General features: G+C 43.2%; 1 protein-coding gene across 1 annotated transcript in view; it reads left to right on the top strand.

The window, feature by feature from the left end:
* USP34 (ubiquitin specific peptidase 34) overlaps nt 1-18,030 on the top strand; it is a 159,522-nt gene that overhangs the window by 65,549 nt on the left and 75,943 nt on the right. The window contains exons 20-28 of the mRNA XM_066626313.1: nt 7,227-7,322; nt 8,509-8,591; nt 9,406-9,560; nt 9,676-9,789; nt 13,143-13,242; nt 13,407-13,566; nt 15,134-15,260; nt 15,361-15,508; nt 16,210-16,310. Coding sequence (XP_066482410.1) covers nt 7,227-7,322; nt 8,509-8,591; nt 9,406-9,560; nt 9,676-9,789; nt 13,143-13,242; nt 13,407-13,566; nt 15,134-15,260; nt 15,361-15,508; nt 16,210-16,310 — 1,084 coding nt within the window. The remainder of the gene's footprint in view (nt 1-7,226; nt 7,323-8,508; nt 8,592-9,405; nt 9,561-9,675; nt 9,790-13,142; nt 13,243-13,406; nt 13,567-15,133; nt 15,261-15,360; nt 15,509-16,209; nt 16,311-18,030) is intronic.

Here is an 18,030-nt window from a genome sequence, read left to right as displayed (position 1 = left end):
CTCAGAACCCATCAGCCTATATCTAAAGTTTTGATTTTTTGCCCCAATGTGCATGACTTTACACTTACTGACATTGAAGCGCATCTGCCATTTTGCTGCCCATTCTGCCAGTCTGGAGAGATCCTTCTGGAGCTCCTCACAATCACTTCTGGTCTTTACCACTCGGAAAAGTTTGGTGTCATCTGCAAACTTAGCCACTTCACTGCTCAACCCTGTCTCCAGGTCATTTATGAAGAGGTTGAAAAGCACCGGTCCCAGGACAGATCCTTGGGGCACACCGCTTTTCACCTCTCTCCATTGTGAAAATTGCCCATTGACACCCACTCTCTGCTTCCTGGCCTCCAACCAGTTCTCAATCCACGAGAGGACCTGTCCTCTAATTCCCTGACTGTGGAGTTTTTTCAGTAGCCTTTGGTGAGGGACCGTGTCAAACGCCTTCTGAAAGTCCAGATATATAATGTCCACGGGTTCTCCCGCATCCACATGCCTGTTGACCTTTTCAAAGAATTCTATAAGGTTTGTGAGGCAAGACTTACCCTTACAGAAGCCATGCTGACTCTCCCTCAGCAAGGCCTGTTCGTCCCTGAGGAATGTCATTCGTCCCTGAGGAATGTCATTGCATCATCCTGGGTGGGGATTGCATTAGCTTTTCCCTTTTCTCCTTGTTCTGTGCAATGACTCAGCACTTTGCCCTGATTGGTCCTTGCCCCATTGTCTGACAGGTATGCTTACATTTGCTTCTACACAGCAGCAGTCTGGTAGGCCTGCCTTATCCAGCCACCAAATTGCCTTGCTGTATGGGGCACATACTGTAACACCCCTCCCAATTTGTGGCTGGATTAAGGTCACAATCTACATTACACATACAGAGTTGCTTTCCATTGATTTTGTATGGTCACACGTTCCATAGAGATCATACCCAGCTTGTGCATCATTGAATAATGTTTTGTGGTACTCAAGGGCTTAGTAAATATGTCTGCCTCCATTTCATCAGATGGGCAGTATCTGAGGCTGACCAGTCCTCTTTGGACTATGTCCCTTACATTGGCATAGCGTATTGCCACATGTTTGGTCCTTGCCTTTACTCTTTCAGACAAGGCCATGGCTATGCATGCTTGGCTGTCATCATAGACCACTATTGGTTGATTGTTGGCCTGCTCTAGATCCTCGGTTAGTTGCTTGTACCACTCTATGTCTGTGCATAGCTCTGATAATGCCCCAAACTCTGCTTCAGAGCTAGACAGTGCTACAAATGTTTGCCTGGTACTTTTCCACGCCACAAGTACTCCTGCAAACTTAACAGTATATCCTGTGGTGGATTTTCTAGTGGGGATGTCAGCTCCCCAATCCGCATCACAGTGCCCTGTTAGAACTGGTGGGCCTGATGGGTTAAGGGCAAGGCTATAATTTAGGGTCGCCTTCAGATATCGCATAACCCGCTTCACTGCTTCCCAGTGGGCTTGGCGCGGCTGTGCCACCTGCCTACTCGATATACCCACTGCGTTTGAAATATCTGGCCTAGACCAAACAGCCAGGTACTGTAGGCTTCCTATGGCAGACTCATAAATGCTTTTGTTGCATTCAGGGCTTGTCTCATATTCTGCCTTCTGGAATTCCACCACCATTGGGGTCTTAGCTGTTTTACACTCCAGCATGCCAAACTTCTCTAGCAGTTTCAGTATCTTGGGCCTCTGATGCCACAGATAGCCCCCTTGCTGTGTTCTTTCAATACACACACCCAAATAGTTTTGCACTGGCCCCAGATCTTTCAGCTCAAAGCTTTTGCTTATTTTGCTTATCTCCCTCATAACATCCCCCTCCTTCTCCCCACAACACAAGAGATCATCCACGAATGACAATAGTAGGATGCTATCCCTTCCCACTCCTTTCCTGTAGATGCAGGGGTCTGCCTTAGCTGGTTTATATCGCAACTTAAGGAGGGTAGCCTCAAGGCACAGATGCCACTGCCTGGCTGACTGACGTAAACCATAAAGTGCCTTTTTTAACTGCCACACTGAGTCACTATCTGGTGTGGTGAACCCTTGTGGTTCAGCCAGGTAGATGTTATGCTCAAGAGGTGCATTAAGATAGGCCGTGTTTACATCCAGATGTCTCACGTGCCAGCCTTTCAAGGCTGCACAAGTGAGAACGAGTCTGATTGTTTGGCTTTTTACTGTGGGGGAAAAAACTTCATCATAATCAGCGTCTCTTACTTGTGAGAACCCTTGCGCCACCAGGCGAGCTTTGTAAACATCGCCTGCTTCTGACCGTTTGATTTTATACACCCAACGGCTGCCAACTACCTTTTCTCCTTCTGGCAGCTGTGTTCTATGAAACACTTGTTTATTCTGCAGGGCTTGGTACTCTCTTTGCATTGCATCTTGCCATTTACATCTCTCTTTTTCCGGCAACAGCATTACCCCTTCATAAGTTTGTGGCTCTGTGGTAACATTACAAATTGTTACTTGCCCTGGTGCAAATCTTTGTGGGGGTACACCCTTTGTGGCCCTCTGGGAGCGCCTGGGTATAACTACCTCATCCTGCCTTTCTTCAGGTTCGGTCACTGGCTCTGACTTAGGCACTAAAGAGGTTGACCTGTCCCTGCTCTCAGTGCTCTCAGCTGAGTCACTGGCTGTATCTTGTTGTTGTGACAACAAATGGTCAGCTTCAGGCTGGCTGGCCGGCACAAGGACGGAGCCATTCTGCACATTCCCCCACTGCTGTTCATTGAGCTGTGCAGATCTAGAAAGAGTGATTTTCAGGTTCTTATCTACAAAGTGGTAGGCTTTACTCCTGCTTTGGTACCCTAGGAGAGTCAGTCTTACAGCCTTCCTTTGCCCCTTTTTTCTAAACTTCTTTGGCACATGAACAAAAGCGAAACTTCCAAAGATTTTGAGATGCCCGAGATAAGGAGCTCTCTGGTGCAGTGCCTCATAGGGAGTTTTGTCCACTGCAGGGTTGAAAATTCTATTTTGTATATAATTTGCAGCCTTCAGTGATTCTGCCCAGAACCGCTTGTTTATCTGAGAATCAAGTAACAACGCCTGAGACATTGTCTGTAAGACGCGATTTCTCCTTTCCACCAACCCGTTCCCGGCTGGGGTGGCCCTGTTTGTGAGCCTTTGATGTATTCCCCGTTGCCTTAGCCAGGCCGTGAAGGCCCTGCTTGTGAACTCCATTCCCTGGTCTGACTGGAGTTGAGCCACCTTAAAGGGGAAATATCTCCGCTCCACATACTCCACCCATTCTTGTATGGTTTGAGCAGCTTGATCCTTCGACTGAAGGGGGTAACAAAAACTGTACCTTGTATGCACATCCAGAATAACTAGGGCATATTTTGCACCCCCATATGATTCTGGATACGGTCCAATCAGGTCACATGCTACCAGCTCAAATGGATGACTGGTCACCCTGTCACTTTTCTTAGCCACAGGATAGGCCTAGGACTTGGCTTGCTGGCACACAGAACAGTTAAGGTACGTTGAGCACGGCTTTAGGTCTAAACCAGTTGAGTGCTCTACTGTCTTTTTTAGCAGCTGATACCCTATATGTCCCAAACGCCTATGGAGGAGATGAATGCACCTGTCATGAGGGGGTTTATTTTGGCAGCTCACCTGGGCTGCCTGTGCTGGGGCTTCCAACATATACAAACCTCCACGCAGCACACCCTTAGCACACCCTCTGCCATTCTTTTTAACATTGCAACTACCACCCCCAAAAGTTACCTCAAACCCTTCTTTATCCAGGGCTGCCACACTCAGCAGATTGTGCTGCAGTTGGGGGACATATAACACATTTCCCAACTCACCAACCCCTGGAATTGCCACAGTGCCTTCCCCTTCAACAGGGGAGCACAAGCCGTTGGCCAAGTTCACAGATGCTGTTGGTGCTTCTCCCAGCGTAGCAAACAGTTCCTGGTCTTTCGCCACATGTTGAGTTGCACCACTGTCGAGGGTCCATCCAATTCCACCGCTTTCCTCCACCGCCTGGACTATGGAGACTTGAGTGCCATCGCCCCTCCTCCGCCTCCGGTCCTTCTTCCCTGCAGCCTTCCCTTTTCTCTGGGGACAGGCTCGCTGCAAATGATTAGCTGACCCACAGGCGTAGCAGCGCCTCACCACCAGGACCCCAGGTACCTCCAGGTCCTTCTCCACAGGTGCAGCTGCTCTCAGTGCAGGGGGAGGTTTCTCACGAAGCTGCCGGTTCTCAGCCCTCTTCTGCTCCTCTTCCAGGAGCCGCCCAGTGAGATAAGCCATTGTGAGTTGTTCACGTGGGAGTGATTCCAAAGTGGTGGCTAGAATATCATAGCTTTCATCTAAGGAGGACAGAACTATGAAACATTTGTGGAGTTCTGAGAAGGTCACATCTTTCTCCTCCAGTTCCACGAACGTAGTCCTCATGAACTGCAAACGCTGTGACACACTGGCCCCGGGCTGCAATCTTGCCCGATACAGCTTCCTCGTGAGGCTTATCTGGGAAACAACAGTGTCTCTCACATGTATTTGCCTCAATGCCTGCCAGCATGCCTGAGCTGACTCCAACCCACGAACGTGAAGCAGCTGGCTGTCTTCCAGACACAAAATGATAGTAGCCAACGCCCTTTCATTAAGCCTGCCGTCCTCACGTGTCAAGGGGTCTGGAGGATTGTCCACAATATCCCATAAGCCTTCACGAAGTAAAAACATATGCACTTTTGTAGCCCAAGCTAGATAATTTTGCTCATTGAGCCGGGGAAGTGCAAAATTGGCTCCTGCTGCCATTTCCACTGACCTTCAACTGCCAGCCTCACTCCGTCCTGGAAAAACAATGTCAGGACACACCGGCTCCCACACATGCAGTAGCTCAAACAGCTAGCAACAACACACAGCTGTGCCGGCTGGGCCCATAACCTGTTAGAGATAATTGGGCAAAACACAGAGATAGCAGAAGCGCAAACCGGCAGCTGCAGAGTGTGGTGCTCAGAGCACAGGGAAGGACGCCAAAAAAAGGAGGCAAGACCCAGGGAAGTACCAACACCAGAGTCTATTTACAGGCAGTATTTACAGGTAGAAGGCAGTTCCAAAAATCAGCAAGCAGAGGCAGTCCAGCAAACAGTCCAAGTAGTCAGTAAATCAGGTATCCATCCAGCAGAGATTCATTCAGCAATTCACTCCTACAACTCACCCAGTGGAGTGTGCTTGTTGGCCATTTATACTCCTGTCAGCCAATGGGAAAGGCCATGACCTCATCCCTGAGGAATGTCATTGCATCATCCTGGGTGGGGATTGCATTAGCTTTTCCCTTCTCTCCTTGTTCTGTGCAATGACTCAGCACTTTGCCCTGATTGGTCCTTGCCCCATTGTCTGACAGGTATGCTTACATTTGCTTCTACACAGCAGCAGTCTGGTAGGCCTGCCTTATCCAGCCACCAAATTGCCTTGCTGTATGGGGCACATACTGTAACAGTGTCAGACTAGAACTGGGAAGACCCATTGTCAAATTCCTGTTCAGCCACTGTTTGATCCTAGGCCAGTTGCTCTCTGACTAACCTACCTTGTACCATTGTTCTGAGGATGAATGGAGTGGAAGACCCATGCATAAAAGTGTTTGAAAGCAATGTTATTTATTTTACTCAGAAGTAAGCCTATTGTGTTCAGTAGGATTGTAAATCTGTTTTACTCACCAGAAACAAACACCTCTACCCATGTACACTTAAGTCCTCTACTTAAGTGCAGGTTGCATTCCAGGGGTCTTTTGAACCAGTGAATGTTGAAACATCTTGCTGGCCCAGCTCTCTGTTATGCCTGTGTGAAAGCACTGTCATACTGTGCTTTTGCAAAAGCTCCACTGCAGCCATCTATAATTCAAACATCAATAATCTGAGGAGCCAGTGTAGTTCCAAACACTTGCCTGTGCCCAAAAGTACAATTCTTGGGTATCTGGTGGGCCAAAGCAATTAGGGTATAGATGGGTGTTGTGCTAATCATGTTCCCTTGGTCTTAATTTTTATTCACATTAACCATAATTAAGTTATAAGATTTAAACCAGTGTTTCTCAAACTGTGGGTTGGGACCCACCAGGTGGGTCACGAGCCAATTTCAGGTAGGTTCCCATTCATTTCAATACTTTATTTTTAATATATCAGACTTTATGCTACCATGGTATGTGATTGCATTTGGGGAAATGTTATCGATCTGTACTTTTAACAGGCTACTATATATATGCTTTTAACAATAATAGTAAATGGGACTTACTCCTGGGTAAGTGTGGATAGGATTGTAAAAATTTTTCCTGCTTGTTGATGTCACTTCCGGTCAAGACATCACTTCCAGTGGGTCCGGTAGATTCTCAGTCTAAAAAATGGGTCCCAGGGGTAAAAGTGTGAGAACCACTGATTTAGACTGTAAGATTTTCTCCATTGCTTTTTAAAGAGAATAGGTGGCACCTGTAGGAGGTCAGCTTCAACCCTCCTCTCCCTCCTTTCTTACTTAGTAATGTTGAAAGGTGACAGTGTTGTTGGAGCCGCCTCCTTTCAGGGCCCACTTTTTCTCATACAATATTAATGTACCTTGCAATATCTCTGCTTCCCCTGTGCCCAGTCAGCCTTGGCCACACTGACTGCTTCATTCATCCTCCCCTTTTGTCCACAGAAATCCTCAGATTTTCAGTGTTATCTGATGTTTTTGAGCTGTTTTTCCCTTTTACCATAGAAGGGAGTTGTTATTTTTAAAGTTATTGAGTTTCTCATGTTGTCTCCAAGCAGCTTTTGTTTGTTTAGCTAGTATCTTTATAGCTGCACTTGCTTCAAAGCACCAGCCAAGCCCACCTGTAAGTCAGGTGTTCATAACTCAAACATCTATAAGATGGGGACCTTCTGTTCTAAGCTTCTTGGAGGAAGAACAGAATTCAAATGGAATAAATTAAATAGGAGTCTGATTCATTTTGCCAGAGGTGGACAAATGATGCTAACTGTATCATTCCCCTCTTGAGCTTCTCCATTTATATTAATTCCATTGAAAGTGTTCCAATCATGTACTACTAAGGGGGAGTGAACTGGGAAGAGGATAGGTGACTTAGGTAAAGTGAAGCTTGCTTTTCCACTAAGATCTTGGTTAGTAATGAATGGCAGGATTACTCTGCAAGGAACTTTTTGTTCTTTAGAAATGTTGGAATGCTTACTGATCATCCTGCATGGAGTTTTCTGTAACACATTATGTAATGTGAAATTGTCTCCTAAATTGAAACAGGTGGGCTGAAAAAGAACTTAACATGATGAAACTCTTCTTTGATAATTTGGTACACTACATTCAAGCTGTTCGGGAAGGACGGCATAAACATGCGTTGTAAGTATGGCATTATCCAGCTATGTGTGTATTTGGAAATGGCTTCAATTTAATGCAAATATATAAAATTGTATTAGGGATGATTCTACCGCAGCAGTTCCCAAATTACCATGTCACAGTGCCCTGTTGTAGCAACACCATCACCTGGCTATCTCAGGCACTGCCGTCTTGAATCACACAAGATCTCATGTGATTCAAGATGGCAATACCCAGGAGAGCAATTAAGAAGAGGCCACTGGGGACATCCCATGGTGCCCCTGTGAATGTCATGGCGCACAGTTTGGGAACCACTGCTGTACAGGATACAACTATGCATGGATGCTCTTTGAATTCTGTAAAAACCATCACTACTAAGTAATTTAGGATCTGGATTCACATTTTCCTTTAATTCAAAACCTTCTGGAAGTACCAATAGAAAAACCCTGACTAGTTAATACCACCTTGTCTTAACTGTTTACAGTGTTAACTTGTCAGCAGTGTTTGGGGCTCTTCAGTCTAGAAAAAAGGTGCCGGGGGGGACGGGACATGATTGAGACATACAAAATTATGCAGGGGATGATAGAGTGGATAGACTAGAGTGACACCCTTTTGCTTTTCACATAACACCAGAACCAGGAGACATCCACTAAAATTGAGAAAATATTTCTTTAACCAGCATATAATTAGTCTGTGGAACTCCTTGCCACAGGAAGTACTGGTAGTAAGGTAGACTACCTCAGATAGTGAGATGCACGGGACGGCATCCCTGACACATTTTGTAGACCACTGTGAGATACAGGGAGCTAGACTAGAGGGGCCTTTGGCCTGACCCAGCGGGGCTCTTCTTATGTTATTAACTGTTGAATAAGCTTAAAAGTCACCATTGGTTCTTGAAGGACATTGTGCTTGAGTCACTTAGATTCCAAGAATTTTGAACATGCACTGTTTCATTTCCCTCTTAAGAGTGTCTTGTCAGTAAAGCCTTCATATTTAGTATTAACAGTGGGGTGAGTGTGTGATAGACAGAAATACTACAGCTTTGTTGTAGAGGAATAGGTAGAAAATGAAATGGCATAGGTTGCAGGAAAAAGGTCTTTAAGATTTGAGTTCTGTTATAACCCTAAAAGTGCAAGAGGGTAAGTAATGGCAAATAATTGACCTGGAATATTTAAAAATGTGTTGAAATAAACTGTAACTTCAATTGTAGGTACAGCCACAGTGCAGAAGTTCAAGTGCGCCTTCAGTTTTTGACCTGTGTCTTTTCAACTCTGGGATCACCAGATCACTTCAGTAAGTTCTTATTGGACAAAAAATTGGTTGGTGAAGCTCCTTGATAGTTATAGTAGAAATATCAGTTAAATATCAGACAGTTTGATAAACAAATGTGATAACAGTTGCTGTTGAGGACACAGAAGGGTACTCTATGGGATCAGCTTCTTGCTTCAAAGACCAAAGGAAATTAATGCTGAAAGTGTGCCACTATTTTCAGTTAAAGGGAGATCAGAAAGCTTGTAGTTTCTTCAAGAGTGTGTAACTTTCTTGTAAACTTTTTGTAAATTATTTGGATCCCTGTAGTGCTCCATTTGTCCTGGGGATCTCTCATGGTAGCCATGATTTGTGGCAGTGGTTCCCAAACTGTGAAGCGTGGCTCACCATGGAGCTGCCAAAGTCAGCCAGGGGAGCTGTGGAATCCTCATGGAAAATCCTGTTGCCCTATCTCAAATAACAATGGGTCAAGTTAATCCACAGAAACTGGTGTCCTAAGTGTGGGATGAGAGTCTCTGTATTTCTTTTGATGCATTTACCATGATTGTGCTCTGGGGGAAGAAATTAACTACCATTCATGAGGACATTCCCCAAGTGCTTAGAAGTGTAATACAGTTTTGAGGAAGTCAGAGGAAGTCAAAGTGTGGAAGAATAAAACAGGCTCTCCACATGCAAAAAGGGTGCCTTATGTAGCTAGTCTTGAACTGTGTACCTTCAGACTAATTGGAGGTTGTGTGCTTGAAAGTTCCCATGTAACTGGTAGACATTTTTCAGCTAATTTGAAATTGGCACAGATTTCAGCCAATTTGAGAGGTGTGTCATATGTTTTAATCTCTAGGGTTGAGCCTTGAACAAGTAGACATACTATGGCATTGTTTGGTAGAAGATTCCGAATGCTACGATGATGCACTACACTGGTTCTTAAATCAAGTACGAAGTAAAGACCAGCATGCTATGGGAATGGAAACCTACAAGCATCTTTTTTTAGAGAAGGTAGAAGGAAATTCGCCTCTTTGTTGTGTAACCAAATTGTTTTCATGTTTGAATACAAACCTGAAATTTTTTTATTCTTTCTATGCTAAGCAGAACATCCATTTCTTTTATCCAGATGCCTCAGCTAAAGCCTGAAACTATTAGTATGACTGGATTAAACTTGTTCCAACATTTATGTAATTTGGCTCGATTGGCTACCAGTGCATATGATGGTGGTTCAAATTCTGAGGTAAGGAAGCATATGTTAATGTTTTCCTTCTTTCCAAGATTTAAATGACTTTTCATATATTCCATAAATAGGCTTTAGGTTACTAAATTGGTGGGTCATGCCCCATCAGCCAGGGAAATACTTGTCAATTCCCCTTTAACGGATGGGGAGAAAGGCAGCAATGTGTTCCCTAGGATTGTGCTGCTGCCAGGATGGAGGGGTGCCCCACAGGTGCCACTGCAAGGCTTCCCAAACCAACAAAACAGGAAAAAAAGATTGAAAAGCACTTCCAGTTTTCAGTGTAAAACAGGAAGTTGTTTTCAATCTTTTTTAAAAACTGTTTTTGAAGTTTGAGGAGCCCTGCAGAGGTGCCTGTGGGGCTCCCCACACATTCCCCCCCCAAGGCTGATAGTCCCTTAGGTAAGTTTAATCCCCTTTCCATCCTGTGCAGGAGCATGATCTTGGAGATTGTGTTGGTACCATAGCTCCTCCCCCGCACACATTAATAGTGCTCCCAACTCCCTTGTAAAGGAGTTTGGGAAGCACTGCTTTAGAATATTGTGAACATTTACAGAGCAGTTCTTCGTAACTGACACAGTGGGACCTTGAGTGTTTCTTTATGGCTGCTGTTGTTTAACAACAAAGGGCATCTGACAGGGCAATATGACTATTGGAGTTGTTGAAAGGTGTGAATTCTAGAGGGGGTCCAGAGATGCTTCTCTTCCTTAAAAATGAAAGTAGTTTTGTTTGGCTTTTATGGAGTGGTGCTTCATGAAGCTGTCACTAAAATTGAGTGTTGGGAGAGTTAGGACAGACAAAAAAATTATTTTTTTTACTCAGCGTGTGGTTGGTCTTTGGAGCTCCTTGCCACAGGATGTGGTGATGGCATCTGGCCTGGATGCCTTTAAAAGGGGATTGGACAAGTTTCTGGAGGAAAAATCCATTACGGGTTACAAGCCATGATGTGTATGTGCAACCTCCTGATTTTAGAAATGGGCTATGTCAGATGCAAGGGAGGGCACCAGGATGAGGTCTCTTGTTATCTGGTGTGCTCCCTGGGGCATTTGGTGGGCCGCTGTGAGATACAGGAAGCTGGACTAGATGGGCCTATGGCCTGATCCAGTGGGGCTGTTCTTATGTCCTTCTTTATGCCTTTAAGATTTGAGATGTGGTTAGGGACAGTAGCAGATGACTCTTGTTTGCATGAATGGAACAGAAATGTTAAAGGGAAATAAATCAACCGGGCTGTTGGAGGACTAAAGTGTTCCCCCCCCCCCCACACTGTCATAAGAATTGGAACCAGGGATTCTGAATCAGTAGATTTGTATTGGCCTTGGGAAGCTGAATTAAAGCAAAACCAAGAATGTGAAAAAATTCCTGTTGTGCCAGATTTTATAGATGCTATAGTGCATTTCTTGAGGAACTTCGTTGAATAAAAAACTGCAGCAGAGATTGGCTTCAAATAAGACTCTCAGACCTTAATTTCTCAGTTGAGAAAATAGTTGGGATTATAGTGAGATGGGGGATGTCAATTCACTGGTGCTTATGAGGCCTTATATTGTCTCATCAAATACAGTGTTTTCCCTGGATCAGGAAAACTTCTGTTTAAATTCCACCTCAGTTCTAATTGCACAGCAAAAGATTGGTCTTGAATCCTGTTATGTTGTAATTGCAGCATGGTGCACAATCCCCTGCCCCCTCCCAGTATCTGAAATTGCCCACTTTCACCAACTAGCGTCAGTGTTGGACAGTACTCCAAACCACCCTCACAAATGTGTGGGAAGGAATATGGGCACACATGTCTTCTCTTCCCACTTGATATTCAGTATATAGCCACTGCTTAATCACACAGTGGAGGTGCTTTGAATTAATTGCCCTATATCACATGGTGAAAATACTATTTTAAAGTAGTACTTGAACAATGCATTGAAAGGGCAGTTCATTCATGCTATAGGGCAGGGGTGCCCAAACCCTGGCCCGGGGGCCATTTGCGGCCCTCGGGAACCCCCAGTCCAGCTCATACGGAACCCCCAATCTCCAGTGAGCCTCTGGCCCACTGGCGACTTGCTGGAGCCTGCGCTGGCCCAAAGTAACTGCTCTCAGCATGAGGCCAACTGTTTGACCTCTTGCAAGCTACAGACTAAGGGCTCCCTCCCCTACTTGCTGTTTCACATCTGTGGAGCAGCAGCAAAGGAAAGGCCAGCCTTGCTTTGCACAAGGTGTTTTATAGGCCTTGAGTTATCGCGAGACCATCATTTAGTCATATAAATTCCATTTTTAATATATTGTTTATGTAAATTTATTCAAATTTTAAATGTAAAGTAATTCTTTTTTTCCTGGCCCCTTGAACAGCGTCAGAGAGATGATGTGGCCCTTCTACCAAAAATTTTGAACACCCCTGCTATAGGGGGTGGAGAGAGCCATGTGTGCTAATTCTTCTCCACAGGACATTTTGGAGGGCAGTTTGGAGTATTGTCCGATTTGGCTCTTGGTCTATCTTTGCAAAACAGATCAGGAATGGAACTAAAGCCCTCGCCTCGTAAGGGTTGACCCATGACCTATAAAGGCGGGGAGGTACAAAACAGATACAAATACAAGTATTGTCTAACATTGTGAAAATCACACAAATGAAGCATGATAGTGCCTATGTTCCTTAATTTTTTCTATAATGCTTGTGCACTTCTACCCCCAATTGCCTTTTTTAAAGAGTTCTAATAATTTCCAGTTAGGGTGGCTGACTTCCTGAATGTTGCCAGCTCTTCATCAGCCTGTACTTCATTTGCTAGAGTAAAAGCAGTTTAGTGTCTGACTGAAGAGAACTTAGTTTGATTTAGTAGTGGCTTTCTATGTTGGAAACATACAATAGGTTTTTGCAGAAGGTACTTAGCACAACAAAAAGCATTTTATCCAAGAATAAAATTCTGAAGAAGATTCTAGCACCAGATCAAGGGACTTGCCTTCCTTTTATTATAGTTTGTTTGTGTTTCCTCTGTGAATGTGACCTCCAACATCCAGTGAGTTTAGGTATGAGATGGGATAGGCTGAAGGACCTTCATTCACCACTAGGTGTAGATCAATATCTGCTAGCTATGAATGCTTAGGAGCAGGAAATTTGATAAGCAAATTGTCAAATGCTTTCAATTGACATTTGTATTTGTTATTAGAGGAATCCACAAGGCACTGTTTTATAAATTGCTGATGCTGTTGTATGCACCTCAGGGAGGGTTAAGCCAAGTCACTGTACATTGTGGAAAACCTTTTGAGCTGTGTCAACTTTGTAGGGAAAAAAATTTCTGAAGTCTCTCTTTGGGAAGCCAGACACAATAGTCATCTCTCTCTCTCTCTCTCTCTCTCTCTCTCTCTCTCTTTTGCAGTTGTGTGGGATGGACCAGTTCTGGGGCATTGCTTTAAGAGCACAGTCTGGAGATGTGAGCCGTGCTGCTATCCAGTATATAAACTCCTATTATATTAATGGTAGGATATACTAGTTTGATATACTAATTCTGAGCAAAGTCCACGGGAAATATTGTCCGCCATCTTTTTATTTTTATTATGGGAACATAATTTCAACAGGGTTATGGCAATAGGAATACGTTGTATTGTGCCTTAACATTTACCCCTCAGTAACAATCTTTCAGGTAAAACGGGTCTGGAGAAAGAACAAGAATTTATTAGTAAGTGCATGGAAAGCCTAATGATAGCATCCAGTAATCTTGAGCAAGATTCGCAATCGAGCCTGACCATTATTGAGCGAGGGCTTCTGATGCTAAAGACTCATTTAGAAGCTTTTCGGAGACGGTAAGTTGTAAGTTCTAGGTTTTCATTCATTCATTCATTCATTCATTTATTTGACTTGTAATCCGTCTTTCTCCCCAAAGGACACCCAAGGCAGCTAACAACAAATACATAAAATACAGATAAAACTATAAAAACTATAAAATAGACAGTAAAAAACAGATAATATAAAACAAAGCAGCCAGCAGTAAGAACCATGAACGTCAATAAAAAACATTAAATATACTCCTTAAAGCAGCAATTATAGGGCCTCAAACACTTTCCTAGATTGGTAAAGTTCTTGTTTGGGGTATGATATGGTTTGTATAGTGCCTTTTTAGTTAGTAGTAGTAAATGTTTTATTCTCATGGTAGAGGAAGGCATCCTCAGGCAGGCTGCTTTTCCTCATTGTTTCAGACAGGGCTTCTGTTTCAGGGAGGTTGGACTAAGGCAAGCATTGCCCTGGAATATGAGGTTTTGTCACTGAGTGTGCGTAAGGGCATCACAGCTCACTCTACTGAAAGCACAGCAGCATTAAGCACTTGTGCTTCCTTTCTGAGACATGTCTTACACCCTTAATTACTCCACTGCAGACTGCACACTTCTTATGCCCTTGACAGAAGTGGTCTTCAGCAAGTGTTTCAGGATTAACAGAATAATGGTTTTCCCCTCCCAGTTTAGAAAAATTATAGTAGATTCTGTCCAAGGATGCCCTCCTCCACTGAGGGAAAGAAATGTTGGACTTACCATGCAAGTCTGTCTTCACAGTAAGACAATATCCTACTCTCCCTCAAAGAACAATGTACTTATAGCGCATAGAGAGTTTTTGAATAGTTTACCAATTCCTCAGTTGAGGCAAAATACAGCACATTGCCTTTCATTAGCAGTCTTGGATACTGACTTGCGTTACATGGGGAGATCAGTTCTTCAGCAGCTGGAACCAAACTGGAGAAGGTTGTTCCTTCCATGGCTCTTAAACTTAGCTAATTTACATCATCCCTGTGTATCTGAAGTAAATAGAAAGAGCAGCCATTCCAAGGATGCTGTTCATCCACTGTGAACTTATCACAGTAAATCCAACACTTCTGTATGTTTGACCATAAATTCTTGTCAAGTAAAATGATATAGTTTAACTGCTTGAAGGTGAAAACAAAAACTCTGTCACGAAGCTCAAGGTGGTTAAATGACCCAGAAAATCCACCCCTGGAGAGCTGCCTGTGTGTATGCGAAAGACTTGCCCTAGCCCTATGAATTTTTTTCGTTTGAACAACTGACCCCATGTCATGCTTAACTGGTGTTGAAATGTCCCTCTGTTTCAGACAGTCTGCCATGTGGCATTTGGAGATGAGGGGATTGTTGTCCATAAAAACCAACACTGAAGGCCTCATAAGTGGTTTTATAGTTCTTTCGATCTTGGCCAAAGTCTGTGAAAGCAGCAAGATCTAAAAACATTTTGAAATCCAAGGAAACTCCTGCCCCAGCTTTAGTCTAGCCCAAAAGAGTAGGGAAGTGTTAAAGGCCTTTCAGTTTGTATAAGTCACAAACTGTCAACAGGTTTTCTTTTTATATGATGATATTGCTTCTTCTTCAGATTTGCATATCACCTGAGACAATGGCAAATCGAAGGCACTGGAATTAGCAGCCATTTAAAAGCATTAAGTGACAAACAGTCCTTACCACTTAGAATTGTTTGCCAGCCAGCTGGACTTCCTGACAAGGTATGTTCTGGTAATTTGTTTTCCAAATGAGCATTATTTATGTGCTATACCTTTTATTTATTCTCATTTTTATTTATGAACTAATGCGCTTTGTTTTCAGATGACCATTGAAATGTACCCTAGTGATCAGGTAGCAGATCTAAGAGCAGAGGTTACACATTGGTATGAGAATTTGCAGAAAGAGCAGTTAAACCAACAAGCTCAGTTGCAAGAATTTGGCCAAAGTAGTCGGAAAGGAGACTTCCCAGGTAGGTATTAAAGCATGTGTTGTCATGACTTACATGGGGCAAGATAACACCTATTTTAACTTTTTCCAAGGTAAAGAATACTAAAGAAAAGTGGCTGTGACTTTTATCATACCCAATATAATATTCTTCAGTGGTCCCTGGAAGAATCTTCAGACTAGCATCAAGTCTACAGTAAAAGTTCAGCTGATACCAACAGTTATTTTCCTAGGAATCCCTGGCATAGGTCCTATATCACCCAAAGTTATTAATATAGATATTAGAATTTAGCCTTTAAGGGTATTTTTTTTTCATTTTCTCTAAAAGCCTTTTCAGATTTAGTATATTAACATTACTGGTTGACCCTCATTATCTGTGGGGCTTCTGGGAATAGAACCTCCATGGATACTGAAATCTATGGATGTTCAAACCCTTGGATTTGGGCACCCTAAAGCTTCAGAACCCAAACGAAGACCAAAAACCAGAAGTCAGATTTGAAGGGCTACAGGTGGCCCATCCCCACAGGTTCGGAACCTGTGAATATTCAAATCTGCTGATGACATTGGCCACCCGTTCTCTTATCAGTCTGACAGAGGAAAGTCCAGTCCAGCATGCATCAATTGTCCAGCTTCAGAAAATAAAACATCAATCCATGTAGTGTTTGTAAGAAGCTATTCCTTTTTTTTTTTAAAGTGCCGAATAATAGAGTCTGACCTTTGTTTTAGGTGGTCTCATGGGACCTGTGCGAATGATCTCTTCTGGGCATGAACTGACAACAGACTATGATGAAAAAACTCTTCATGAATTGGGATTTAAAGATATGCAGGTATTGACAAACATCCGCAAGAAGTCATTTTATGGTGTTATGTGCTGATGGTAATGATGAATTGTTTTATATGCTAACATAAGGCCTATTTTGTTACTTAGAACCCTAACCCATTTTATCAGTGGGTTAAATTTTAAATATTTGGGTTTTTTTGGTTTGTCATTTTGGTAAATTGACCGTTACAGTCTATGCTGATGGAAATAAAGTGATTGATATACAGCACCATCAATTTATATGATGCTGTACAGAGTTTCTTAAGCAAAACGCAGATTGATTCTTATTCTTGGTGAGCATGCAGTGTAAAAAAAAAAAAATGGGGAAAACCTGAGAGCCTCTGCTAGTAATTGTAGGCATAAAGAGATAAATCAGGGGTGTCAAACTCTTTTCATTTGGTTGGTAGCATTCATGGTGCCGTCTGAGGTCCAGAAGTGATGTCATTAAGAAAGTGATAACTAGAAATAAGCACACTGTTGTCTCCTAAGAATTTATTAGCTTCAAATGACAAATTAAAAAATATACATATCATATTTTCAAGATATGCGAGATCCCAATTATCAAAGGAGCCATCCTTTTAGCAGCACTGCTTCCGATGAGGCATCTTTTTGCAGCTCAGCAACTGAGAGGTGCAGTGCAAAGTGGTATTTCATCTGAAGTAGTGCTGCTGAAAGTGTGACCCATGTGATAACTGGATACTCCCAGTGCCTCGGCAGCATCTTCCTTCTCACCAGTCTTGGTCTGCTCCTTCTCCTGTTCCATTCCTCACTTTCTGAGATCTTCTATCTCACCCTCCCAGCTCCTTGGCAGAAGTGGTGCCACTGAAAGGGCTACCTGCATGATAATTGGGTTCTCCCAGTGCTGCCCCTTCAGTAGCACTACTTTTGTCAATGCATCACCATGCCTGAGCAGCTGGTGGTGCTGGTGCTGGGTCCCTCCACTGTTTGCTGTTTCACGTCTGTGATGCAGCAGCAGCAGCAAAGGAAAGGCCAGCCTTACTTTGTGCAAAGCCTTTTTATAGACCTTGAGCTATTGCAAGACCTTCATTCATTCATATAAGTTCATCTTTAATATATTCATTTATGTAAACTTATGTAAATTTATTCAAATTTTAAATGCAAATTAATTCTTTTTTTCCCTGGCCCCTGACACAATGTCAGAGAGCTGATGCGGCCCTCCTGCCAAAAACTTTGGGCACCCCTGACATAGACCAATTGTCCGGCTCAACAGAGGGCTATTTATTATGTTAACATTACTGATTTTTTTGTGTTATTACCACTGACTTTAAAACTGCAGGTTTGGCAGGGACTTCCTAGGACTACAGTTTTGCTTTTTTACTCATTTACTTTAGTCATCAGATGCTCTGATTTTTTTTCCACAGTACCTTCTGTAATGTCTATGTGATCTTTTACAATACCTTTTTGTAGCATTTGTCACAATACAGCCCAATCCTTCCATACCATAATCTGCACATTCCCATCAAAAACCTTTCTGGGGATAGTTCTTATCAAAGGACCAATTTATACTTGTTGACATCCTGCTCCTACCCACCCTGCAGGTATGGAAGCAGGGTTTGGTGTCACCTTAGCTGTGTTTGTGGCAGTTTCATGCACCTGGCAGATCTGCCAAACCAGTGTGACAGTTTTCTAAGAAATGTGTGGAATTTTGCAGAAATACAATTGTATTAAGAAAACAAAATTGCAAAAATCTTTTGAAAGGTCAGCAT

The sequence above is a fragment of the Tiliqua scincoides genome, chromosome 1, assembly GCF_035046505.1.
Source record: "Tiliqua scincoides isolate rTilSci1 chromosome 1, rTilSci1.hap2, whole genome shotgun sequence".
Classification (NCBI taxonomy): Eukaryota; Metazoa; Chordata; class Lepidosauria; order Squamata; family Scincidae; genus Tiliqua; species Tiliqua scincoides.
This window is presented reverse-complemented; position numbering and strand designations above follow the sequence as displayed.